The sequence below is a fragment of the Oculina patagonica genome, chromosome 1, assembly GCF_052425735.1.
Source record: "Oculina patagonica isolate OP01 chromosome 1, crgOcupat, whole genome shotgun sequence".
Classification (NCBI taxonomy): domain Eukaryota; kingdom Metazoa; phylum Cnidaria; class Anthozoa; order Scleractinia; family Oculinidae; genus Oculina; species Oculina patagonica.
In genome coordinates this window covers 6,611,204-6,639,050 of record NC_135758.1, presented here as the reverse complement: position 1 = coordinate 6,639,050, position 27,847 = coordinate 6,611,204, and the positions used below count along the sequence as shown (strand labels likewise).

General features: G+C 39.2%; 3 protein-coding genes across 4 annotated transcripts in view; 2 read left to right on the top strand and 1 right to left on the bottom strand.

Moving 5' to 3' along the window:
- LOC144653546 (tubulin-specific chaperone A-like) overlaps nt 1–27,847 on the top strand; it is a 74,996-nt gene that overhangs the window by 17,060 nt on the left and 30,089 nt on the right. The gene's annotated exons all lie outside the window — the stretch shown is intronic.
- LOC144653363 (uncharacterized) lies at nt 696–10,689 on the bottom strand. The gene is made up of 9 exons (XM_078513341.1): nt 9,631–10,689; nt 7,489–7,657; nt 6,112–6,370; nt 4,776–5,003; nt 4,361–4,521; nt 3,559–3,652; nt 3,139–3,321; nt 2,132–2,386; nt 696–1,102 (listed from the first exon to the last, which is right to left on the bottom strand). Exons 1-9 carry the CDS (start codon nt 10,535–10,537, stop codon nt 896–898), a joined length of 2,463 nt encoding a protein of 820 aa, XP_078369467.1. The 5' UTR covers nt 10,538–10,689; the 3' UTR covers nt 696–895.
- LOC144653524 (secretory carrier-associated membrane protein 2-like) lies at nt 15,459–27,518 on the top strand. 2 transcript variants are annotated; one of them, XR_013570757.1, is made up of 11 exons: nt 15,459–15,608; nt 17,043–17,147; nt 18,563–18,646; nt 19,071–19,109; nt 19,275–19,341; nt 19,785–19,916; nt 21,559–21,727; nt 23,129–23,230; nt 23,704–23,821; nt 24,694–26,732; nt 26,945–27,518. XR_013570757.1 is itself a non-coding variant. In XM_078513521.1 (10 exons), exons 1-10 carry the CDS (start codon nt 15,558–15,560, stop codon nt 24,838–24,840), a joined length of 1,014 nt encoding a protein of 337 aa, XP_078369647.1. In that variant the 5' UTR covers nt 15,459–15,557; the 3' UTR covers nt 24,841–27,518. The 2 variants fall into 2 exon arrangements, 1 of the variants encoding a protein (XP_078369647.1); XM_078513521.1 differs by having other exon boundaries at nt 24,694–27,518.

The window sequence follows — 27,847 nt, the reverse complement described above, 5'->3', positions numbered from 1 at the left end:
TCAACCTTGTTCAGACCGGGTTTATTACCGTCCCCCTCCCCCTCTTCGCCCCCTCCCTCCCCCCACCTCGTAACTCCAATAGTAATAAGCACGTTGAAGAAATATTAAGTTTCACAAACAGTGACACGTCAGATGAGCAGTTTTCAATTGAGTGTCGTAAAACCAAAACCAAAGTAATTACTCTGGCCAATCACAAAGGACACAGACAATCCAGTGAACCAATCAAAACTCGAAGCAAATACATGTAGACGGCACGAAGCGCGGGAAAACGTGCGCGGGCGAGTCACGATTGGTTTTGGTTTTAGTTCTGATTGGCTGAGAAAGTGGCGCGAATTTTTAAGCCAATCACTAAGCGAAGCAATGCAAAACCAAAGCAAACGCAATTAACTTTCGACACCAAGTGAAAACCGCTCTAAAGTCACAAAGATCTGTAATTAACATTTAAAATTCGTGCAAGCAGATTCCGACCCCGCCCAGACCACCCTGGTCTGAAGAAGTAATGTTTCAATAAAAGTAGAACACAGGGCCGTTCCAGCGTTTGCAGAGACGGGCATCTTGCTGGAGGTCGGGGGGCCGCCCTGAATGTTTTCTGCGCTCTGCCGTCTTCTGTTTTCCTGGTCATCTTTTCACTTGGGCCGTCGTTTGTGGGCCGCGGCAGCGCTCGTCTTGCCTCTCTAGTTACGGCCCTGAAACAGGAGGTCTGCTACATGCAAAAATGTGAAGAGCTACATTCAGTAACATATTTTAATACTAAGGGGTGGTGTTTTATTTAATTAATTATTTTTTTTAATTTTTTGTGCAGCTCTTTCCGTCCAAAGCCAAACTTAATTCAATATAGCACTGCAAAACTAGCTTCAGAAAAAGCGATCACTAAATGTTAAATAGCGCTGGGTTATCATACGTAATGCCTCCTTGGGTATGGCCATTTATAATAGCTTAAGTGTTCTGAAGAGTCCTTTCTTTCAAAACTCTTTATAGCATCAACATTTGCAGGTTTTAAGATGAACTCACAACCGGACATTTTAGGATCCAACTTGCAGGCAACAAACTGCTTGATGTGACTTTCGAGGAAGCTCAATGGTGCAGAACCTTGGTTGAGAATCTATAACAAAAAAGCAGATGAAAATTATTCTTATAAGAGATAACTGTTTTGTAATAATCCAGTGGCTAAGACCAAGTAGTTCTTCAAAAGGAATTCCCTTTACATTCAAGCAAAACTGAACCAAATGCTGCGAACTCATGAATCTGATTGGCTGTGCCATTTTTGACTACACGCCATTTAATAGTCAACGCTCGACTTGGCGTCATATCCTGAGCGCCCCCAGAGGGTAGGGGGTAGGGGGTCCTTGTTCCCAACAAAACATTGTCACTTGTATTGTGGTTCAGTCCGTGTTCTCGCGAAAATATTTCTTCGATTTTGATGTTCCCTGTTCACTACAGTATGGTTTTCTTCCTGTGTTGCCAGTTTTATTTTCCTTTTCTTCCCATGTTTCCAAAAGGTTAATGGCCATGTTCTCTTGTAAGGAAAAAAGTCATTTCTTTTTTGGGGGTTACTCGTGTGTAAAGTTTAGTGTATCTACTGTAGATATGTGAAAGGGGGGAAAAATTAAGGAGGGGGAGGGAGAATTTAGAGAGGGAGAGAGAAATATAGAGTGAGGGGGGAAAATTTTCCCAGTGGGGGAGGCATAGTGTGGTCCTTATAACAAAAAAAAAAAAAACCGCAAAAAAAAAGGGGGGGAAAAAACCGCAAAAAAAAAAGAGGGGAGATAACCGCAAACAACTCGAACTCGATATTTTAACACGAACACAAAATAGAAAACAACACGAAAATATAACTCGAACTCGAACACACGAAATGGACAGACCCATGTGAAAGGGGCACTATTTAATTATGAAAGATATATGAAGGGTTTACCTTTACTGTAAAAAAAAATCCACATAAAATGTTTTGCTCCTAAAGGCGAATCGTTCCCTTATTAAACTTTGGGTCGCTCGTAAAAAAAGTTGAGCTCGTTGTCTACGACGGTGGAAAAATGAGCAGTCATTCGTAGCGAAAAACGTTAACAGACGACAGAATTTTAAAATATCTCTGTTAAATCGGCAGCTAAAAACAGCGCGCGCGCGCTTTTACCTGGTAATGAAACTCCTTCAAGTTAAACTCTTCCTTCAATGTTTCTTCAGCATAATCCCTCAAATTTAAAATCATCAGCTGACCAATCATGTATGCGCTGGCTTGACCCGGCCCGGACTGGTAACGAGTCATTTCTTTCCGTGCAACATCTGAAGTATCCCAAGCGTATTGAGCCAGAAGATCCAGTCCCTCCTGTCGGGTCATGCCCTTGCTATGGAGCCCTGCATCAAGCACAAGACGAAGTGCACGCCACAGCTAAAAGGAAAAAAAGCGAAAAAAACATTATTGTTTGGACTGTTTTCTTGCGCTCAAAGCTTTAAGCGAACGGAGAATATTGTTCCTCCCCCCCCCCCCCCCCCTTCCTGGATGGGATGCTTGTCTATGTCTATCCCAGATTGCTACTTCAACCGATCGCCGCCATCTTTTTACACACGTGGGTGAAGAGAAGTCGCGAGAGTAAACGCAACACAAAACTCTCGGGCAGGACTCGATCTTAACTCCAGCACGCATATGCAACGCATCCTCTCTAATGCTGGATTTCCACTGATGCGTAATTTTTTACCTGCGTTTACGTGCGTGAAAAAAATTAGAGACAATGTATGAACGACTTGCGTACACGTGTACACAAGTCGTTCATACATTGTCACAAGTCGTTCATACATTCTCTCTTAATTAAGCGTCAGTGGAAATCCACCATAAAGGTATATAAAGAAACCTATAGTACTAAGACTAGTGCCCAGTCGTTTGGAGCCCGAAAGGTTTTTTTTCCCGCCGTTTCAAACCTTTTCTTAGTTACAGTTAGCCACTATCCAAATTTATACGAGCTGATCTAATACTAATGAGAAAAAAGATCACTAATAACTTAAAGTTATTAGTTTACGGTTTTATAAGGTACTTTGAAACCGGATTCAAAGTTGTCACTAATCTTTAGTAAGTTAAATCGGTTTATGAACAATAATGCCCAGAACTTTAAGATGGGAAACGGGTACCCAAACTTATAAACCTACCCTCCATTTAAGTGCCCCATATTTCTGCCACAACTTGTCTTTGTATGAGTCAGTGTCTTCAGCGACAAGATACTCCGCGTAGAGGCCCCAGCCCTCCGCAAACGCTATGGACTGGGTGGCCTGGTTAACCCAACTGATCACTCCGCCACATTTGTCCGTAAAATGCTCAACAAAACCTTGTGCCTGGAACAGACAGTAAAAAAGATAATAAGTTCAGAAGTTAAAGTGTTAGATCACTAACTAAGGATTGCCTATTCCCTGAGTTTGAGTTGAAGTCTCGATTTGTTTTGTTAGCAGTGAGTGGATAGTTAAAGGGATAATTTTTGATAATTAATTTTCATTAATTATTATTTCGCTCCCATGGCTTAACTTATCTTCAATGCAGGACAGATTATCGCATTGCAGAACTCATGAACTTACCTGTGTGTGGTGCCCAGGCCTCGCCTCGTGAGCGTTGACACTCCATTCGCTGAAGATTGGACCCATGTTTTCCAAAAAGAAAGGAATATGATACCTACAAAAATACAATGAACAGAGCTGTTAGGAGAGAGAATTATAAACTGTGGAACTGTGTTCGGCTGAGGATTGGGCCAACATTAAACATACTTCTTCTCCATGCACATGCTTCATTAGTCTTGCATTGCCTCTCCCTGCACAAATGGGTTGCGGCGATTCCACGGACGAATTCCCAAAAAACGCTAAATTTAATATGCTTATTTTGGGTTATCAGATGTTCATCTGTCAGTGTCGGAGCTGAATGGCTTTCTCGTCGCGTTCTGTCAAGCTTAGAAACAGATAACAAAATTTCTTTCCACAGTGCGGAATAAATGAGTAAAATTATATTGGCTTGCATCTGTTGCATCATTGGCAGGCGACACGTGCAGAGAGCAATGCAGCATTGTAACTGAAGCCCTTTGTACACATTGCATTGCTACAATCTTGGATAAAACTGTTGAAACGCTTAGCACATTTCAACTAATTTAGCTTACGGAGTTCAGTTTTGTAACCCCCCTCCCCCATTTCAATGTTGTTAATGCTCTAGTGTTTTCAAAACAAAGCCTGTCGAACCACAAACCTCAAGAAACAACATTGAGTAGGGGGAGAGGAGCATAAATTATTTTTACCTGCTTGCAGGTCAGGAAATTTGTGAAAAATGCGTGAAATGCGTTTGTTTCAACTAGTTTTGCCCAAAATTGTAGACAATAACTCTTGGCTGCCTTACCTGCAGTTTTCTGAGCACGCCGCATCACTGTTCATGTAACTTTGAGAAGCGGAGGACGGATTGAAATCAGGCACAAGTTGCACAGGACAGCTGGGTGTGGTCTGCTGTTTACCAGTGAAGTAAAACATGTTTACCGTCTTTGGTTCCAAAAAACTCATTGCCTGTGAAAAGCACAATAAAACGAGCAAAAATTTAGAAATATGAGAGATAAAACGATCAATCCAGTTCGTGGAGCGATGGGTAGTAATTTATCATATAATCTCCAAGGGAACTGTCACGTACCATAATCATTCAATTCAAGATAAGTTTTTTATTTAAACATGTAAGAAAGTAGGCAAAAGCTAGAGAAGAGGGCCAAAGAGGCTAGCTAGTAACCCATATCTTAAAAGTGGCATCTAAACATTGAATTAACTACCTCCCTGGAAGCCTTGAACCACTTTTGCAAAGTTTCCCATCTTTTCGGGCAGAACTTCATAGCGCCTTCAATTGAATTGCACAGTCTGAAAGCTTGTTCGCCTGTCTCGTTGGCTGGTAATGGTTCTTTGTTGAAGTACATGTCTTGGGATGAAATGTTCTTTTTGAATTCCTTCACTGCGGCTTCTGTATCTTTTATTCCTGTTATCTTTTTCGCCAATGAAACGATCTTGTTGATAAGAAATAACAAACAACAGATTATGGCGATTGCGCATCCAACGAAGTAATGTTTGAGGTTAATAGCTTTATACTCTTTAATTCTTAGAATAGGCCCCCTTATTGGACTTAATTATTGGGATTGGGCGCTTATTAGAATATGGGCGTTTATTGCTAGAAAGAACACCTTAACGTCGGAGGAGATCATTTAAGGGAAAATACGTTCTACTTTCCCCAGTAATGCTGCAAAACTTGCTCATTCCGAGTTACCGTTTCTTAAAACCGTTAATTTTTCGCAACAAAACAGTGCGACACAATTTTTCAAAGATGTCTGAGTGTGTAACACCGCCTAAATCTCCAAACAGGTCTCATCCTTAATTTTCACAATGCACACAACGCAATTCAAAGTGGTAGATATTTCTGTCGAAAATTTGGAAGGTTTTTCATCATTTCGCTGTTATTTGGTATAAACAGGATGTGTATATGGCGATCTTTGTTGATGTCATTTATTGCTAATGTCATTGCCTAGAGAAGCATCTTGCTATATCCAAAATAACTCCAGAAGTTAAAAGAGCTTGTGAAACGTCTTAATCGGCGACATTTTCAGCTCTTTGCGTGTTATATTGAAGGAAATATTAGCTTTCAAAAACTGCAAAATTTCTGGAGGGAAAAGCGCTCCAGTCTATACGTTCTTTGAAAAATTTTGAGTTTCCAAACCCGCGGCAAGAAAAGGTATTTAATATTCAAGCTCAAATTTATAGCGAAAGTTAATCGTGACACGCTCTTTCAACATACATTAAGTTCTGATATTTTTGTGGCTCGATCAGAAACTGAAGTTCTTATGCTAATAAGGCAAATATGTATACAAAGATTTCCCTAATAGGCCTAATAGTGAAGCGCACGAGTGACGATTTTCCTAAAACACTTTCTAAAGCAGCCGGTATCCCTAAAACACTTTCATAAGACGAGAACTTCGCCTAGATTCCTTCTATTTCCTTCAGAACACGCTGATGTTTTTGAGCCTTGTGGCGGTTATATTCATTTGCATTCTATTTTTAGACCTCGCGTACTTCGCTATTGGTGCTCTGATAGTAAATTTCTCATCTCGCAGCTCAAAATACCTGAGGATATGTCTTATTCACCATCTCCCATCCTTTCTTGTAAACCTCGTCAGGTGTCATGTCAGTCGTGGTAAAATAAGACAAAATGCTGGCATATGTCTGAAGTCCACCGTAAATCTCTCCCGTGCTCAGGTTCTGAGAGGTCGGCTGTGATATGTCGGGTTTGCCGTCAGTGTAAATGTACTTCAGAGGACGGTTGTAAAGACCGCTGGATATGTTGCTCGGAACACAGTGGCGCATGTGCTCGTTTTCCAAGTAGCTGAAAATAAACAAATGTGTTTTTTCGTGTAGTGAACAATTATTCCACGCGAGCGCACGTTGGATTTAATCTTCTCGAACTTTGCCCATCCATTCCCCATTTTGGCTTTCTGTTATGCCCCCTTTTGGCTTTCGTTATTGTGATATTTCAGTTAATTCTATGAACAGTTGGTCAGTGCCGAAATTGCCTAACATTGCGTGACATAGCCCCTTAAATGAAACAATTTTTCATCTGGCGTTTGTTGGATATGAGATGATTTTATCCTAATCTAAATTTGGCTAAAATTCGTGACAAAGTTCCTTAAAGATCCGGTGCAGAGTTGTTAGTATTGAAATTATCCCAGCTGCGTATCTATTCTAATTTCATGCACTCATCCCCGTGGGGGGGGGGGGGGGGGGGGTTTTTTTGGGGGGGGGAGCCGGCGGGGGGGTGGGGGGGGCCCCCGCGGGGGGGTGCGCCCCCCCCCCCCCCCCCCCCCCCCCCCCCCCCAAAAAATTTCCCGGCTCCCCGGTTCCCTCTCTTTTCCGTTCCCCCGCCCCTCTTAAAACAAACACTCGCACTCGAATCCCGCCAGCTACGCAGGCTATGCATTGGGCCGCTTTGGGATTCTACATCTACTGTGATTGGGTCTCGCCCTGCCCCACGTATACGTGCCTGTTGCTCAGAAGTGAAGAGCGCTCACACGAGTTCCAAGTTGATCGTTTCTATCGCATCGATCGTTTGCAAATACTGAGACGATCGTAGGCGATCAAAGCGATTGGAAGCGATCAGGGGTTCTCATATGATCGTCCCGATCGCCTAGTATGAGCAAAGACCTACGAAAAGCAATCATTGTAGCTCTAGATCCAACAAAATGACAGCCTTTTATGGAAGAGCACAACTCGTGGCCTCCTATCTTCTAAGTTATTGCAGTTTTACGGCAAAGAAGGGGAAGAGCTAGAGGGATAGAACACGGGCGATCCAAGCGATCGTGATCGCCCCAATCGCCGCAGATGCGTGATCGCCTGTGTAAAATAATCGCTTCGATCGCAAGAAAACTTCTTGAAGCGATAGAGGCGATTGAAACGATTCGGGGTGATTATATGAAAACAAGCTTTTAGAAATAAAGCAACTCTTACCTGAGCAATTTGTTCATCGGTGCGCCGACATTTTCAATCAAGAATTCTTTCATGGAATTCACAACACTCTTGCCTGTCTGTTTTTGCCATTCACTTTTCATTTCTTGTGTCATGTCTTTATAAAAATCTGGCTTAAGAAACTTCGCTGCAAATGCTTCCTTCAACACACCTGAGTGAGAAGTAAAAGTGACATTTTTAACTATTCATGTTTCAGCATTAAGACCTTTTAGAGGTCCTTTCATCAAAACATTTTATATATACTTAAATGTCTAAACTATGTCACGGATTTTATCAGAATTTTGAGCATCCAAAATTTATATTTCTGTCACAGGAAACCTGAAAATTATAATAAGGTATATTAGGGCACTGAAACTGTTAACGAGCATGTTTAGCTGCGGATGGCTCAGATGGAGACGGATTGCAACTCTTGAAAAAGTAAGGCTTACTGTTTCCAAAAAAAATCGATATTTATAGCCGTACGTAGCTTGATTTCTATCCGCAAATAGGGTATGGTTTTTGAGGTTTTCGGTCCTTAAATAGGGTATCATTTTTGCTCCTTTTGGCAATGTGTTCCCGGTGTGATCCTCAGATAGGGTACCTAAATTCTATTAGCTAAAATAAACGCCCAGCTAAACGAAAAGAAAAAGGTTTCTTCAGGTATTGGTAAGGCGATTTTATAAAGATTTGTGTCTTGCCGTGCGCGGTTAGCCGTTATTTGGGTCGTCACGGAACGCTTCTCCTCTCCTTGAATAGGGTGTTATTTTTCGGTTTTGGGCCTTAAAAAGGGTATCAATTTTCGCTTTCTTTATCCTTAAATAGGGTCAGGGTTTAAGAACCTTGGCGGCACACCCCAATCCGAAATTTATGGGAGTACCCCCCCCCCCCGGGGGTTATATATTCCTTTAGATGTTCAAAGATAATGTTTTTATGGGTTAAGTTGCCTACCACTAATTTCAGAACAGTTTAGACCAAAAATCGGCGAAATTCCCGTGATATAGCTCCTTTAATTTCTACAACCAAACGAACAAATTGACTGAGCGAGCGAACAAAAGAAAAAACAGCTTCAGTTCGATGCCCGTTGTTCAAGAGGCGTCATACCGTTTTATACAAATATTTTTAATTAACAATGGATCAAAACAACAGCTGAATTCAACAATGAAGAAATTAAACAATTGCAGTTAACGTTTGCTCTGGTGCTGTTAAAGCGACGCCTATTAATAAGGCATGGAAGTTGGAGTTTTCTAAATGAGTTTTTTTCATGAATTTCTTCTTCACAACTGATTCAAAGAATGCGTACCTTTCTCCTGAAATCGTTCCACATTAAATTATTTCATTTCTTCGCCAAATGGTCTCGTGTTTTCCAAACTACTAAGTTAATTAACCGGTATATTTGCAGATTTATCATAATCAGTATATTATATCTCCTGGATTCCTCATATGATAATTCGACAGGCTACAGGTTTTTTAAAAAAAAAAAAAAAAAAAAAAAAAAAAAAAAAAAAAAAAAAAAAAAAAAAATTATGGAAAAAAAAAAAATAAAAAAAAAATTTTTTAGAGGGGAAAAAAAAAAAAAAAAAATTTAAAAAAAAAAAAATATTCCCCCCCCCCCCCCCCCCAAAAAAAACCTAAAAAAAATATAATCTAAAAAAAAAAAAATGAAAAAAAAAAAAACAATATTTTTAGATTTCCTACGAAAAAAAAATAAAATTGGGCTTTTCAAAAAGCGGTTAAGATACGAGGCCCTTTAAAAGGTACTGCACTTCAATTAACCTTGACCACCTATTCTATTTAAATTTTGGACGACATTTAGGACCTTCAAAATAACAACTACTAAAGGCCAAATATTTTGACTTGCCAGTAGAAGGCGAAGTCAGAGGGATCCATAATCAGTGCAGCTACGAGTTCTGTTTGTTTACATGAATCCCCACAGATAAATTTATTAATTTAACGAAAAGGTTATAACTAAGTAAGCTTTTCAGTCCACGTAATTAAACCGTCGGCAAACATAACGCCTTTATCCCTCATTGTTGTTAAACTATTCAATTTTCGCAAAAAAGGGTAAACTTGAGATCTTAACTTTTGGTTAGGCCTAAACATACGATGGCTTGACAAGTAATTATTAACTATAGTAAAGAAGCCTACCTGCTTTGTCAGCGGAAATAAAGCTGAAGACTCCCTTCAAGGAATCCAGTCCTCCTCGACACTCTTCAACCGAGCCAACCATTCCAGTCCTGACCCCCAGTTTCACGTTTTCCATGTACTGGCTAATTGATTTTCTGTAAGCCTCCAAGATTCCACGAATTATTTGCATATCGCTTGTATTTCGTGGCGCGAATGAAGCCAGGTGGTCAGACATCTCTCTTCCGATGGAACAAATTGGCTGCCAGCAGAAAAAATTTGGGCCTAACATCCAATCGCCTGCATAGTAATTGCCGTCGTATGGTTGACCGAAGACGTGCCGAAGATAAAATTTCACCTGCGATAGCGCTTTCCTCTCTCGGGGTTTCAGTTTGGCTACCTCGACATTCGTCTCGTTGATCTCCGCCAGTAGTCGCCAAGCTTCGTCGGTTCTTCGTTTGATCTCGGAAGGTGTCGGATCGTAGGGTTTAAAATGTTGTCGGATCTCTTCACTCGTTGTTTGCGGCTTAAACAGCAATATATTGGGATTTAGTGCAAATGTTTCTGTTTGAATTTTGTCAAGAATTTCATATAGCGAAACTCGTACAGCCTCGTCTGACGGTGCGCAAACATCAGAGGTCACTTTTGCAGTTCCGTTGTCTTGTCCGTTTGGTTTCTGTTCTTCATCACATTCGTCCTTATCTTTTGCCAAAGAGATTAAAACGATTCCAGTTATCAAGCATATAACTCCAAGTAGAACTATAATTCCAACGATTAATCGCTGGCTGTTACAACATCTGGGATTTTCCACATCGACATCTTGGTAATCGGAGCCACCGCGAATTGCAGCAGTGGATGGGTTTGTTACCATAAAACTGTCCAATTCTGTGCTTTCAGCCGAATATGCAGTACCTGTAGAATTTTCTGCCATTTTCGTCCGCAAGCCGAGATTTGCAAAGACCAAAAACTGCAAGAGCGTTGCAGGAACGCGCTCGCTTTGCTATCCACTGCGGGTCTATCTAATTAAATAAAGTACTCAAATATTCAAGCTAGTTAGTTAGCGCGCAAATTAGGTTCTATAACCCCCTTTGGTGACATCACGCGTCAGATTTGTAATATTTGATGATATTATCAGTTCAGAGTTTTTCTTGCTTCAATAGGTCCCGAGTTCAAAATAAAGAAACCACAAGTAAACAGATTTTGGGGGTGAGAGAAATTGTCCTCGGTTTCGTGTTAAAATTGCCAGCCGAAATTAATTTTCAGTGACAAGCAATAACCTCCAATTTTATTGCCCCGGCAGAAATTTTGATCCGCAGGTGAATTTGTGCAATAATCTCAAAAACTTATGGTAATTACCATTGTGTTTATTATGGTTATTATTATTATTTTGAAGAAGAAAAATCTCTTCAGTAATAAAAGCGAGAAAAAGAAACGGCAAAGTTGATTTTTAACAAAAACAATCTTCACTTTTGACTTGGATAAAAAATTAACATCAGGATTTTTTTAAGACAAATTTTAAGATTTAAAATCAACATCAGTTGCATGAGAATTTCCTGATAAACAAAAATAGAGGAAATTGGTAAATGTTTGCAAGTGTAGATCCGTCGGAAAATTTTGGAACGCTTTAAATTTACTTTATGTGATCGACATTTGGGGGTAAATCAGTGTGATTTTAGTTCGGTATTGACCCCTTTGTCATTTCAGTTCTAATCCATCGTAGAAGATTTAATTCTTTATTGTTTTGTAACATTCAAATTAATTTCTCTCATTTTGGTTGGGTAAGTTTTGTTTGTTTTTGTTTGTGTCTGAAACGTTTTCTTTGTGAACACATTCAAGTAAAGGTAGCCCGCATTTCAACGTAGCAGGAAATTCGTCGAATTATGGCGTTTATTTACAGATAATAACACAAAATCGAGTGCGTTTTGGGGCAATTGTGACAAATTCACCTGCCTGCTGGTTTGGTATCGTGCTGACCCAGTAGGCTTTACCTCAGAGCGGCATCAAAGATAACTAATCAACACTTAAGATAAAAAGTCAATATAAGCGGACAAATTACGCGTGCATAGCGTGTTGAAATCAGATTACGATTTACATTCACTGCGTTTCAACCTCAAGCTTCAATATTTTGTCAACTAAAATATATTTTGTGGCTAAAATAAACGTCGCAGAGCTTAATTATCAGCATGATTCAGCCCAAAATTGTTCTGTTAAAAACCTTTTTGTGTTTTTATTAGCGTTCGTTGTAAGGATCCATTAATATTTGAACGCTTGACTACAGCCCACACGAAAATAAATCAGTCCTGACTTTTGTCACAAGCTAAACCACAAACTCTAACATAATTACCCCACGCTAAATTTCAGGCCGGTTTAGATACCCACACAAAAATTTATACAATTAATACATTCAGTTACTTTAACCGCAGACAGCATTTAAAGTGCCGTGATCGTTGAAGTTGTTTTCACACAAAAAGTATTGTTCAACATCAGCAGCTTAGTAAATGTTTTGTTTTACAGAATAAACCGAGTTAACAAAAGAAAATGTTTTAGCAATGGAGGTTAAAAAATACTTCAAATAAATTTTATTGACGGTTCCGTTTTGGAAAAATTCACTGGGGCCACACGGCATTTTCAGTGAGCAGGATAAATATAAGAATAGCGCAGTAGTAAAAGCTTTTTTGTAAAATAAAATAAGGCCAGATCATGCGTAGAATATTATCAGCTATAAATTGGATAACTGGACTGTAGTCAACGCCATGGAAATTCAGAGTCATGTTTGTTTACGTCTGGGCACCAGGCCACTGTCATATTATTACAGCATGGAAGCGAGGCAAAGTACGAGGCGGCTTGTTTGGGCATTCTTGTTTACTGATTGGCTGAGGCGTATTTATGGTTGACTATATATAGCGTGCTGTTATTTTTACTGGTCCTCAATCATATCAAGAGAGTAGTAACTTGTACTTAATTAAAGGGGGGACTGGAGTCAAGTGATTTTAATATGACCACCTTGAAACCGTGAAATCATGAAGCTAATAAACTCTGTCCAGTCCCAAACAGACAAACACACGAACAAACAAAAAAAGACGGAAATAAACACACACAAAAAACGGAAAACGACGTAAATAGTAAATTATTCTTGTAATACGCATGAAATCGTTCATGACAACGTGCATTCCTTGACTCTTCCTCTTACAATAAAATGAGGAAACAACAATGCTTAGTTTTTGTGGGGGCAAAGCCCGCACATTGGCGTCGACTGAGGGATTTATTTATTTATTTATTTATTTATTTGTGTGTGGGTTTGCTTGTGTCACGTGGTCTTCTGCGAAAGAGCCTGAGGCCGGAGCCTGGGGATGAGGTCGGCGGAGCGTGTCGAGTAGAAATCGGCCATATTGGATTTTGGCGTGTCGTTTCGTGCGGTTTCTTTTTGTACTGTTTTGATTTCAGCTGTTCCTGTAGTTGCTCGTCATTACAGCAGCTCACGAAGTCATACTAGCCAACATTTCGTTTGGCTGGAAGTCTGTGCAGGTTGCACATCAATTCAAGAGGAGCTTTTACGCTTACGCAAGCCAATATTGAGAGCCGCAAAAGCGATGTAATGATTGATCTCTTTCGTATCTGTCGAGCTAGGGTCGTACATGTAGGAATATTCGAAAACTAAATCGGGTTTCACATAAGCTTCATTAACGATGGATCTATCTAGAAACCAGAGCGTTGGCTAAAATCGAGTGCGTGGCTGCTTGTTCGGAACAAAAGGAAGAGCTTTTCAGATGAAACAGCACAATTTAATACATTTGTACTTGAATCAGTCTATATGGCTATATGTTCTGATATATGTAAATTATTCTGCAATGCATACCTACGGAGCGATATAATAAACAAACCATTTTAGTGCTACTGGTTAAAAAAGAAAAAAAAAGGAAAAAAGAAAAAAATTGTCTCCTCTGGGATTCGAACTCGGGACCTATAGCGACCTCTCGTTCCCCAGTCAGATGCCTACCCGAGTGTGCTACTCAGACATACTTAATAACGTGAGGCGAAAATATCTTATATCAATGTAATAGACATTCCGCTGTTTATCTGTTATCATGTGCATCAAAGAAATGTTTGAATCACCTGCTGCTCATAAATTTTCAAGGAATGAAAACTAAACTTTTAAACTTGGCAAAAAATTCAGTCATGGCTCGAAGAGCTGTTTGATCTTGTTTGTTTGCTTCTTTGCTTGTTTGTTTGTTTGCTTTCTTCTTTACTCACTTAATTTTATTTACTCACTCAGTTTTATTGCATATCAAGATTCTTGCGGCATTTCTTTGACTTAGACTTAAACTAAGTAACAATCATGGAACCATTTAATATTCAAAGAAAAAAGTAATTAATATGTTTTACCAGCTGGGGGTCGAACCTGTGGCCTTCCACACAGTAGTCGGACGTTCTACCATAGAGTCCTAAAGTGATGACGTCATAAATACTTTTTTCGATTTAACAACATTTGACCCCTGATTTGGAAAGAGCAATATGAAAGGACTTTACAGGCCAAATTTGAGGTGTATACGATAAATAGCAGTCGAGATATGGCCACCAGAATACATAATTAACTTTCATCTGTTTTCTCGTGTTTGGAAATCGTGATGAAACACTCGCACTCGTTTTTGAAATAGTACTTCAAGTTGTTACCAACAATTTAACCACTCCTTTTATACACGATGATTTTGGTATTAAATGTATACCTTAAGGCTACTATTTATTGCGATTCTTAAATTTTGTGATATCGGAAACTGCGTATTTTGCGAGTGTTTTGATTTTGCGATTTTTCAAAGATTTTGCTTGAGAAAAAATAATTCCGAAAATGAAAAAGAGTGAGGAACAGGGCAAGAAATAATTATTTGAATTTATTTATGTTAAGGAAAGATAAGGTTAGTTATTCTTGGTAGGGAAACACAAAAAGTAACGTACTAATCTCAACAAAAACACTTTGTCAAAACAAAAAAACGTCAAAAAGCGTCCTTTTTTGATGTTGCTTAAACTGCAAAACAGGGTAAATTTCGCGAGTAGAAATTACTGCGGCTACTAAATTTGGCCATGGCGATTTGCAAAAAATCGCAAAGATTATTTGCCGCAATAAATAGCAGCCTTAAGGTAATTGAATGTACTAAATGAATTCACAAAAAAGAAGAATCAAATTTGAAATTATCAAGCCCCCACACGTACGCATTGCGGACCTATTTTTTTATCCGTGCTCGTATTGCTTTCGTTGTTTTTGGCTACCCGCCATTCAGTCAAAAACCGAGAGGCAACCAATCTTGATGTAGCGGAACACTCGAACACTTTGGTGCCGTGTCAGGCATTTCGTCTTTTGGCAATGTTGCAACATGCTCTTTCGTTCTCTTCACTTTCTCGTTTGTCTGTCTTAGGGCTGAGAAAAGCTGGCCTTGTGTTAATTGAAGTCTTCTGGCATCTGCCTGTGCTTGCCTATTTCGATTCTGCAACAGTTGTCTAAGCTTGTGAGGGTGATATTTCATCCAACTCATGGGCTCCTGTCCAACTCTAACAACTAGGACAACAACGAACTCTTTCTTCTGGTTTTAATTCCTCCGAATCAACCAATCCCCTGGACTTGCCACAAGTCGACCTCTCCGATAGAGTAGTACCGTAAAATTCCGGTTATATAAAACCCTAGGCCTATACAACTTCGTAAGGGGTTTTGGGTGGGCTTATAAACGGGAGGGCTTATACCCGGCGATTTTAAGGTATTGTATCTTCAAGGACCCCACCGGATCCCAGACAAGGAATTTTGTGAAAGGCGCCCTCGATCGATCACTCGTCACCAGGGCCCTCAATCGAGGTCTCTGGGAGAGGAGAATAGTAGCAGCTCCATTGCACCATGATTGCATCGTTTGCAATATAAATTCACCTGTTTTTAATACTTTTCTACACACAAGAAAGGAATTGTGACGATGGCCGGAAACTATAGTCCCTTTGGTGGGGATTCTGAAAGTCCTTTCTCCGTAAGTATGTTGTGATTTGCAAACGTGACCAATTCGTGCAAAACTTCCTTGTAGCTGACATGCTGAAAGCTCTTCAGCTGTGGTTTGAAGCAGGGCTGGAAATAACGGCCGGTCAACGGACAATGTCCGGTCTGATTGGGGATTTGACCGGTCAAACTTTCCACTTGCCGGTCATGTTGACCGGTCACATTGCTGTTCAGTTGTTTTCTATACGTAGGCACATCGCTTAATTGTGGAACTTTGACCTGAAATGATCTGTAACTGTTGCATTTGAAACAGACATCGGCGTTCTCACACATCCGGTCTAGACGGTCTTATACTCTTTATTCCGTAATTTTCAAGTTCTCCATTTCCTCCCGCATTTAAAAAAGCTCTAAATCCCAGAAATAAAAAAAATATAATTTAAAGAAGTTACAATTAAAACAATATTTCACATCTTTGCACGTTTTGTAGTGTGTTACTTGCTGTGGCATTTTCGCAGTGTAAATACGTGCGGCGAACGTAGCAATACGAACCCAGTTGTTTACATTGAATAATTTCATGTCTATAAATACTACAAGCAGTTGAATGAAAAAATGAAAAAGCCTTTTATTGTCGTGAATGAGAACGGCTCTCAAATAGTTAATAAACAGAAAATAACAATCAGATCAGAACACAAAAATTATTAGAGCGAGTTTTCATTCTTAATTAATGTCTCAACTACTTTTATTTGCAAGTTCAAATTTATGCAAATTTCGTGTGAAATGTAATTTGATTCTACAGTCTTGTTTTTCATGTTTATGAATGGTGAAAACAAAACTTTTATAAAGCAAGTTGTATTTTCATGAATGAAACACTGTTTCACTTGAATTTAAAAGTCAATTGCTAACTACAATGTAATTTAATTTCTATTTTTCGAAGTTTTTTTGTAACATGAAACGAATGATGTGATTTTGCAAGTGTCTCACGTCTGGCTCATAATTTGTATTTGTCTGAATCGCTAAACTTAACAAATGGGACATTACTTTTCAATGCTTGGGGCCATGGGTTATAAGCCCTTTTTAGATTATCAATGATTTGTACAGTAACAAAATCTGTGGTCTCCTTTTTGGAACTTTTGCAAAATCTAATTTTAGACACAAGTATCACCTCCGGAATTTTTTCATGAAAAGATGTAGATTTCATGTTGCGTTTTGCATCTATTAAAATAAACAAGCAGTAAGAATAAGAACATTTTCAACAGCTTTAGAAAAAAGGTCGGCTAGTACTTTAGGGATGGGGGGTCAATTGTATTTGATTAGAAGAAAACGTCATGTTGTGTTTGACCGGCCAGAAATGAGGTATGACCGAGCTAAAATTTATTTGGCCGGACATCTTGACCGGCGATCATGCGGCCGTTATTTCCAGCCCTGGAAGTTAACTTATAAACCTGTTAAACTTGTCTTTCCCTTGCAGGATCCATCGGTGGCTTCTTTTACTAGCAATCCAGCCCGAGGACTTCAAGAGTTCAATCCTTTCGATGATGATCAAGGCAGTTCTCAAGCCAGAGGCGACTCAAAGGTTGTTCATTTCTTGGTTTCGTATTACACGAGCGCGTGCTGTACATGGTACACACAAGTACAGTCAACAGTGCGCGTAGCACCGAGTTGGCTATTTCATCTTTATTCAGATATAATCTTTGCAATTCTTTAAAAAATCTTAAAACGAAAGGACCACCCGAAAAATAGCAAGATCTATTCTATGCACATGTACATGGTATTAATTAAGAAATTTAGTAAAATATTCATTATTTATAATGCATAACATGTCGTGTCAAATATTTGAACAGCGGGTGCAAAATGTAACAAATGGTAGATCATTTTAGTTTGCAGTTGCAAAAAAACCCTGAAATAAAAACTTCTCGGGCTTGAACGGTATTTGAACCCATCATGATGACCTGTGTGATGTGGGTGCAGTGCTCTACCAACTGTCAGCTAGCAAGCCAATTGGGAGATAGAAGATGAAGATGTGAAAGTGATTATGCGAATTGTCAAATACCCCGGGGGGGGGGGGGTACTCAAAAAAGTTTTATATGGGGAGTCTCCGCCCCAAGTTCTAACCCCTTACCCTTTTATATACCATTTTTGACAGAAATTGTACCCCTTTCGTATACCTTTCACTGAAAAAAGGTACCCCTTTCATATACCTAAGAGACATGGCGTGGACTTAAAATAGGACGTTTTCTTGTCATTTTTATGAAGCGCTTTATAAATTAAAATAATACAGCCATAAATTGCATCTGTTTGAAATATTTTAATTAAAGGCCCTTTTAAATAGCCAAATGACAGATTTCCATACCCTTCCATTAATCCCTACCCTTTTATATACCTGAAGCCTGAAAAAGGTACCCCTTTTGGGCGGAGCCTCCCCGTATAGGCCATTATAGGGAATACCCCCCCCCCCCCGGGTCAAATACTTGATCTGTGGGTGAAAGATGAAACAACTGGAAGATTGTCACAGTCTTCTATGCAAATTATACAGTTAGCTTGATAGCTCAGTTGGTAGAGCACATTCTCCACCAGTATTGTCAGTTGAGATCATGGGTTCAGATCCCATTCAAGCCTGGTTTTTTGTCAGGCTTTCTTTTCGTAGTACAGAACTGGGATGATCTTCTTAAGTTTATAATCGTGACAATTTGGCTACAAGCTTAACATCTCATATCCAACAAGTGTGAGTGGAATATATCGATCAATCTTGATAAATTTATTTCGTAGAAATTTAAAAGACCAGAGGATGGTTTTTGTTGTTGCATGGTATAATGGCTGTTAGTATTCAACAAATTGCCATGATACCCGTAAATGGTCAGAAAGCCCTTGTTGTCCATCATCTGTACATAAAAGATATCATACAAAGTCTTGTAAAAAACTTGACATACAGTGTATGGTTCCGTTGTAATTATTAATATTAATTTGTTGTTTTTTGTCTGTGCTTTATAGCTCAAGACAACACCTACTGCCCAACTGCCTCCCCCCTCACAGCCGGCTGTACTTCAAACTGGCAAGGAACCTCCATCTAGTGTGGTATGTCATGCAGCACTTAAATATCAAGGATAAAGAGCAATAATGCTTTTGCCCTTGTAACGGCATATTAATAATAGTAGTAATGATGATGATGATGATGATGATAATGATGATGATGAAGATATAGTCACTGTACTGATATTTATCCTGAAATTCCTTTACTTTAACTTGGTTTATTCAATTAGACTACATGTAATAGAGGCAATGTTACTTTGAACTAGATGAGAAGACATTAGAAGGACAGGAGCATATCCACAGTTAATAATTAAACCAGTATAGCCTCTGCTCTGTTGGTTTCAGATAGGATCTGTGCTGTGTGTGTAATCCTCAATCAGCCACAAACCAGGTTGACTAACTGGACTTCATTTATAATTATGATTATTTTTTTTTATAAATCAGTCCATTATTGTCATTTTAATCCCAGGTTGCAGCGGGGCAAGAAAATTTAGAAAGACGGCAGGAGGTAAGTACAACAATGTGCAGAAAAAATTTTCTTATGCCAAACAGTATATAGACCCTGTTATGTTATTTACAACAGTATTAAGTTTACTCATAACACTGAGATGAAATTTTGATAAATTTATGAAGTAATAAATTATTTATTATCTCAGTCTTTTTTATGTTACAGAACTTAGAAAGCACAGTTGCTGAGCTACAAAGAAGAGAACAAGAATTGCAAAGAAGGCAAATGGGAGGTACTATATACATATAATAATATTATGTTTAAGCTGGGATTCTTGCAGCTAGGTATCTTTTCTTATGATTTTTATCAGAATACATTAAGACATGGAAAGTGGGGTTTAACATTTCTCAGTGAATAAAAATGATAAACAAACCTCTTATTTTGGGAATTTAGTAATAATTAACTTGGCGCTGAACACTTGTGAAATTACAACATTCAATCCCAAGTCCATATCTTTGGCTTTCTAATTCAGTCAAAACAACTACACTGATATGCATGGCTTAGAAACAGTAAGCTGACATTGATGCTTTTATGGTTGCATTCAAATGTGATGTCAGGGTGTCTTAAATGACACATCCATAGAGTCAATCAGATTTCGAGTTAAACAAAATGGACTCAAATTCATGTTTACCATTAAGTTATTAGAGCTTAATTCGTTTCTGTTGCTGGTTACAGGTCTAAGAGCAAACAACTTTCCTCCTCTGCCAGCCAAATGTCCCTGCAAGCCATGTTTTTTCAATGATATCAGTATTGATATTCCCATTAATTACCAGAAGACATGCAGGGGATTATACATCAGGTGGCAAGGTACATACAGGCGCTTGATACTGATATTAACACAGTGAAAACAGCCAAATGTTGTTCAGATTTCATCAGTTGAATCCCAGGAGTGTGTGTGTGTGTGTGGGGGGGGAGGGGGGGGGGTTGAAGTTTTCCTCACATTTTTTCGGTGGGGGTGTGCCACAGGTGTAGGGGGTGGACTAGCATTACATCTGGAGAGGGGGGTTGGGGGGGGGTAGAAACTAAAACAAGAGATAAGCACAGGAATGATGGGCTGCAGGCTTAATCAACTGCATCATATAGTAAATAATAAAAATATATGCCATTGGGAAGCCTCAAGCCATTCGGCTCATACTACCAGAGCTTATCCCGGTTTGTGTAGCATTAAGTGGCTAGGAATATCTCTACTCCCCCCTGAATGGGATGCTAGTCCTTCACAGGGTACCCCCGAGCATTATGTCGCCAGTACCCATTTATACACCTGGGTGGAGAGAGGCATTGTGAGAGTAAAGTGTCTTGCCCAAGAACACAATACAATGACCAGTGTTTGAACCCGGACTGCTTGATCCGTAGTCTGATGCACTAACCATTAGGTCACCGTGCCTCCCATGATATAGACCTGTGCAAATAACTGTTGGACATCAGTCATAGTTTCAGGGCCTGTCAATGTTATATAAGGGTGCATTTCTTTGGGAAAAATCCAAATCCGGATTGTTTCTTGATCCAAAAACGGATTTTGCGTTTCTTTACCCATATCCGAAAATGGATTAATCTCGGATCAGTGATCTGAAGAATCCACACTCCGAGTGGATACATCAGATCATATCTGAATCCGGATTTTTAGGATTCATGATCCGTGCGTTTCTTTGGGAAAGGATTCGAAAAAAGTACATTGGCCCAGCGGTCTTTGCTGTGAAAATACAGGTTCGTTGTTTGTAAAGACTGTCATACGGTAAGTTTTCAGGCGCTTATTTCGATCAAAATACAAAAATATTTCACGACAAAAGGAAACGGTAGCTTGATAGGTATGAAGTGTCATTTTAAACTGGATACAGGTTTTCTAGAACAGCCACCGTGTGTCTACGGAAGTCGTATCCTTTTGAAATTGTCACGAGTGAAGTTTGAATTGATCATTTCGCAAACATTCTTCGCTCTCAAATGCGTTCTGGCCATGTTGTGCTTGGGGCTAAAGAAGAACTGTTTCAACATGCGAGTTTTGTAAAAGATTTTGTATGCTGAAATTATTTTAGCTAGGATACATTCGACGAAAAATAAATTTGTGCTGATATTTTATGTTCTGTGCGAAATGTGTTTACGGGGTTGTCATGGCAAAAAATCCATTTTCGGATTCTTTGAACTTTCTTTGGGAGCAAAGTATCCGTGTGATCCGAGATCAATGATCCAATTTTGGATTTTCCCAAAGAAACGCACCCTAAATTAGCATTTTAATTATTATGAATATTATATGTCTTTATAAAAGGGGTGGGGGAGGGGTGGTGCTTCTTAAATCGCTCCAAACTCAACTTTGGTATTTAACTATGTACCGATTGGAAACTACAGTGTAGATTAAAGCAATAGAGAAGGGGAAAACTAAAAAGTGAACCCTTCAGCAACATTACCCTGATCTGTTTTATATTTGACTGTTATGATATTTTGTTTCTTTTTTTAGTGTACAGTTTTACCTTGGTTTTTAACTTCCTCTCTGCCCTTGCATTACTTGTTGACAATGATGAACCTGTACATGAAGGCCAAACATTTGGAATTTCAATAGCATACTTAATATTTAACGTACCTCTGTCCTTTCTTGGTTGGTACCGGACTGCCTATAATGCACTAAAGTAAGTAAATATTGAATTGGGCTAAGTTTCAGTTCATTAGTCTATTTAACAAACTGACCACATTTTCCATGGTCTATACTCTATTTAAACGTAATAGGTTGATTTGTTTTATACAACAAGGAAAATTTACTGGCGAAATATAGGTGGAAAATCAGTTTGAAGTTTTGCACACTCACACTCATAAGATCAGGGTTTTCAAAATGATTTGAAGTAGCAGGAGATATTTTGATAGTAGACGGCACCGGCAGACTCTGGCCTCCCATCATGCGGGGGGTCTAGGGACCGAACAGGCCCCACAACGATGTACGGGGGCAGCGCCCCTGTTGGGGGTCTAGGTGGTGAAGCCCTCGGGAGCAAAATGGATTTGAGGTTTTTTGCACTAGCTGAAATTGCCTCTCCTCAATGCAATTCTATCAATTATACAATGTAAGTCCCACTTTCTCCAATATCATGCTCAGAACTGACCTACTAGCATTCGGAGTAGCTGGCGCAGTATTCAGAATAGCCGGTGAAATGCGCCGGTTGCCGGCTTATTTTGACAACTCTGATAAGATCCCAGTTTTTCGATATTTCACAACTTGGCAGATTCTGCTTTTTGGGGAAAGATGCGCCATTTTCTTATTTTTTCCAAAATGTGCCTAACATTACATGTTACTGGTCATGTCATTTTCATGGCCTATCCTCTTATTAGCGCATAGCTCTGGACCAATGAGCATGAGAATTCTCTCAGTTATTGTATAAAAGTGGTCGATGATTAGGTGAGCACTCAACTTGGATCACCCACGACATATCTTAGAATGAGGCACATAACTGTACTGTAAGGGGCAGTGAGTAGCACGGATTTTACCAGATTTTTGAACAGCCAAAATTTATATTTGTCATAGGAAACCTAAAAAATGGTCCACTTCCATTAAAAAATGCTATATTAGAGCACTGAAACTGTTAATGAGCGTCATTGGCTGCAGATGGCTCAGATGGAAATTGATTGCAATTTGAAAAGTTAAGGCTAAACTTTTCAAGTTGTTTCCACGCGTCTTCAAAAATTCGATTTTTATAGCTGTAGATTGATTTCTATCTGCGAATTAAGGTTATATCTTTGTTTATACAAGTATGTTGAAAGATAATGTTCTTCACAGGTTAAGTCGCCTACCACTGATTTCTGAACAGTTTAGACCAAAAATCTGCGAAATTCCCGTGACATAGCTCCTTTAAGATTCCAGTGTGCTATGCAGTAACTCACTGCCCCTCCTTCTCTCCCTCTGAAGTGTCAGTAAAGTTAAGATGGCATTGTGTATGAAATCGAGGGAAATTCAAGTCAGACTATCCAAACAGAGGAGGCAGCCAAAATACAGGGTTCAAAACAGACTACTTAGTATGTTTTATTTCCCTTGTGTTTTACAGGGATGATGGCTCCTTTTGCTTTGTGATGTTCCTCATCATATACTTTCTTCACATTTTGGTTAATATATTTTACTGTATTGGTGCACCTGGCTATGGGGCCTGGTAAGTTGTAACATACTATAATCATGTTTAGAATGCCTGCAGGTCTCAATTTCTATTCTGCAAACTGTTGATATGTTTTTCTGTTGTATAATTATTTATTTGATTAAACCCCTAACCTTGAATAAGCACCCACCTCGAAAAACTAAAATGTTGAAGGTAAAATCCCCAAAGGTCCCGATAAAGGAGTTACAGTTGGCAAAGTTTTTCAGAAATGATTTAATGTTTGTGTATTCGACACGATCAAGTAGCGATCCATGAGACCGTCCAATTGCGTTCCAGAGGACGGCCCCTCTGTGGGCAATGGAGTTCTGCACATTTTTGGATGATGACCTCGGTGTTGTTAGCCCATGTCTTAGTCTGGAAGCCTGTTTGTTTGACAGTTATCCACTAGGTAGTGATTCATCTGGTGGAGAGCGTCATCCACCCTTCGAACAACTGGGCCCAGGTTGCTAAAGGTTTTGTCATTTCTCTAGCGGTTTTATTAATGGAACAGAAGCATTCCATCAAAGTGTACCAGTGGGAGCCATGATGTTTGCATGTGGAGGATTGTTCTTAGGTGGTGCTATCGTGGATATGGTCCTTCTTGTCAAGGTATTTCTAAATTATCTGCTAAGTTTCACAAGCTAAGTAACCTAACTGTAACCCCAGAGAGCATTTGTTTTTTTTTTTTTTTTTTTTTTAAAAATTACTATGACAATTTTTTTGACAATGTTTTGATGGGTTTCGTTAGAGTAAACCAGTGAAAAATTCCACTGAAAATTTTGGCGCGAAATAATACGAAAACATGCGGCTTGCAAAAATTTGAATCCTGCCTTTTTTGAACGAAAGCAAGCGTCTCGAAAAAAAAAATGTCTCCTGTTATACATTATCTCGGATTCTGTATGGATTTATGCATGGCTTGAAGTAGTTGGTGATAGAGCGTTTTTCACTAATGAGTGACGAAAGTAATTGCGTGATGAATAATAAATGATGAATAATAAATGATGATGATGATGACGATGATTGCGTTTGCAGTGGTTTTGCATTGCTACGCTTAGTGCCAATCGTGACTGGCTCGCGCACGTTTTCCCGCACTTCGTGTTGGGTACATGTATTTGGTTCAGTTTTGATTGGTTCACTAAATTGTCCCTGTCGTTTGTGATTGGTTAGACCATGAACCGAAAACCTAACTTTACTGCGGTATAAATCTCGATTTAGCATCTTACGCTACCTTTAGAATTTTTTAAGCTAACCTTTATACCAGCATTACCCTCAAGTTTATAGTCGGATAAAGAGACCCCTTTACTCCAAGTTTAAGTCAACTTTGTACATGGTAGCGTAAATGACAGTTTAACGACCTTTAACAACATAGCTTAGAGTTGGATAACCAACTTGAAGCCAACTTTAAACCAACTTCAATTTTCCGTAAATCTAAAATTACATGCTGTGTATGTTCATACGTAATTGTAATCCCATTTTTCTAGATACACAGGTTTTATCGCCTGGCCGGTGCAAGCGTTCAGAAGGCACAGGAGGAGTTTGCAACTGGTGTGGCATTTAACCCACAAGTGAAGAGTGCTGCCGCAGATGCAGCCGCTTACGGAGTGCAAAGTGCCATCAGAAGAGAGTGATAAACAAGCTGAATTTAGCACATTAGAGCGGTTTTCACTTGAGTGTCAATAGTAATTTGCGTTTGCATTGGTTTTGGATAAGTACGCTAAGTGATTGGTTTAAAACTGTCGCGCCACTTTCTCAGCCAATCAGATGTTAAACCAAAACCAATCGTGTGTCGCTCGCACACGTTTTCCCGCGCTTCGTGCCGGCTACATATATTTGCTTCGAGTTTTGATTGGTTTACTGGATTGTCTGTGTTCTTTGTGATTGGCTATAGTCATAACTTTGGATTAGGTTTTACGACACTCAATTGAAAACTGCTCTAAGTACGCTAAGTGATTGGTTTAAAACTGTCGCGCCACTTTCTCAGCCAATCAGATGTTAAACCAAAACCAATCGTGTGTCGCTTGCACACGTTTTCCCGGGCTTCGTGCCGGCTACATGTATTTGCTTCGAGTTTTGATTGGTTTACTGGATTGTCTGTGTTCTTTGTGATTGTCTAGAGTCATAACTTTGGATTAGGTTTTACGACACTCAATTAAAAACTGCTCTATACACTGTAAAATCCCTGACAAAACAATTAAGGTTGGCTGGGAGTGGGGGAGAGTGGATTATTACCAAGTATTGAAGTGAAAACACGCTAAAAGCATACGTAAAATAGTACATTAGTGAACCGTTGTATTAGAGCTCTATCGCTTACTGTGGAAACGGGGTCCTTTTGTTAACTAATACAGAAAAGAAGGGGATAGATAGTAATAAAGAAGAACACCGTACTCTTGCCTTACAACCGAATGCAGGACTCTGCCCCCCCCCCTCATTTGTCATAAAATAAAGTCGCGTCACAAACGAAACAATAGATTAAAGTTGTAAGGTAATTGAAGCAGCCATTTTACTGCGAACATTACATCAATTATATCAAGAAATTTAAAAGTCGTCAAAGAACAGGGAGACATGTTTCTCAAATTACTTTTAATTGTATTAATGGTGCGTTATTAGAGTTATCCTCAGAAACTTGTTCTTAAGGTAAATCTGTTCTGCCATTCCATAGTTAGTTCTTGGTAAGGGAAGTGAGATTCTTAACATTGGCTCCTTAGCATTCTTAAAGCTCTATTTTCAGTAGTGTAGGTATCCAGTATTCACTTTTCCGTGAAAATGTGGTCATTATTTCTGGGTTAGGAAATATGTTTTTAAATACTCCTTTTTTATAGGTAGTATTAGCATGATGTTACTTTAACCCTGCGTGGCTCGCGGGATTTTTCGCGCACGAGTGCTTTACATGTAATTCGGCGGCGGAACGTCTAACGACAGCGGCGAAGCCACGAAGAAAATCTGGAGTAGTCAAGTAGAGTTAAACAATATAACTGTTACTTTTTTAAGGCAATATTCAATGCTTAAACTGCAGAACCCATAAGTTTGTAATGAAATAATAATAATTGTTGAAATTACAATAATCTAAAGAATTCTAATATAATAGTTCTAACACGTTCTTGGTGGTCGCGAGTCCAACTCCTCGGCTACGTTTAACCCACAAACTTAAGTAACCGTACTATGTAAAGTAAAAGACATAGTTGTAAAACATAAGTGTCGCATAAGTGTCGTCAACATAAGTGTCGCACAGTTGTAATATATATAGAAACCTTTTTATAATTAAGCCTAGTACTTTACAAAGTAAGCTAGGGTCGATGAAATATTTTGTTTCGTAGAGATTGTTCTACAAACCGTGCATATGTAGCGTTCGAAGGTGTTGGTTTGTTAAGAAACTAAAAACAGTTAAATCCCAATAACTCGAACCCAAACCTCCCGCTAACTCGAACCTTTTTCGATTCCCCTCCAGATTGTTTTCTTACTATTTTTACCCTCGATAACTCAAACTCCCGATATCTCGAACCTTTTTCGATTTCCCTTGAAGGTTCGAGTTCTCGGGATTCAACTGTAATAGTATTCGTTGAAATTACAGTAATCTAAAGAATTTTAATATAATAGTTTTAACACGTTCTTGGTGGTAGCGAGTCCATTCCTCGGCCACGTTAAACCCACAAACTTTAGTAACCGTAGTATCTAAAGTAAAAAACATAGTTGTCGCACAGTTGTAATATATATACAGTTGAATTTCCCTTGAAGGTTCGAGTTATCGGGATTCAACTGCAGTTTTAACGTTTTTGCGCCAGTGTATTTAGGAGTAGAATTCTCATTACGGACACTCTAAACTTCATACAAAAAAAATACAACAATAAAATTAAAATATATTTTTAGTGAGTTCTCTTCGTTTTATAGTTTTGAGAAGTTACATTTTAACATGAATACAGATACATCTGGTTTTGTAATGAGTGCTAGCGTTATGTGTATTTAAACTATTCAGACAACAAATATTGTTGGTACATGTTTTCTAAACTTAAAACGATTTAGTCTTACAGCAAGGCGCCCAAAAGTGTGACCACTTTTAATTTATTCACATTCTTTCGTGCAGATTTAATCCAATCAAAAGCCGTGGATAGCTTGCAGTTGACTTCTGATTGGATTAAATCTGCACGAAAGAATGTGAATAAATTAAAAGTGGTCACACTTTTGGGTTCCTTGCTGTAAAACGGCTTGTTCATAACGAATGTAAGCCTTTTGTAACAGAACTGATAAACTACACAGGCTACATAGAGAGAACTTGCCTGTAGTAATTAAATTAAAGTTATATTTGTATGCATGTATCTTGTGTTTCAATGGTATCCGGTCGTTTAGCCCCCAAGATCTTTAGCTCTCAGCAGATTAGCCCCCAGTTGATAGCCTGCGTAGCAGGCGTCGAAAGGGGAGGGAGGGGGAGTTGAGAAGAGGGAGAGGTGGGGTGGGGGGGGGGGGGGGACGAGAAGAAACAGTGGGTAGCGTTTTTGGCGCGCGCTGATTGGCTACTCCAACTCCGAACTGATTCTTTGCAGCTATCATTCTCTTATTAGGTCTTATTAGAGGGTAGCAAAGGGTTTGTGCGTGACACGTGAAAAGAGCAAAACTCGCAGTAGTCCGTGACACGTGAAAATA

Bases quoted from the DNA above. Each gene is read 5' to 3' on its own strand.
- LOC144653363 (XM_078513341.1), bottom strand. From the start codon at position 10,537: ATGGCAGAAAATTCTACAGGTACTGCATATTCGGCTGAAAGCACAGAA. The intron at 6,371-7,488 runs GTAAGAGTTGCT...GTTTATTTTCAG, and splicing joins CCGATGAACAAATTGCTCAG to CTACTTGGAAAACGAGCACA. The intron at 1,103-2,131 runs GTAAAAGCGCGC...TTTTTGTTATAG, and splicing joins TGAAGGAGTTTCATTACCAG to ATTCTCAACCAAGGTTCTGC.
- LOC144653524 (XM_078513521.1), top strand. From the start codon at position 15,558: ATGGCCGGAAACTATAGTCCCTTTGGTGGGGATTCTGAAAGTCCTTTC. The intron at 15,609-17,042 runs GTAAGTATGTTG...TTTCCCTTGCAG, and splicing joins ATTCTGAAAGTCCTTTCTCC to GATCCATCGGTGGCTTCTTT. The intron at 18,647-19,070 runs GTATGTCATGCA...TTTTAATCCCAG, and splicing joins AGGAACCTCCATCTAGTGTG to GTTGCAGCGGGGCAAGAAAA.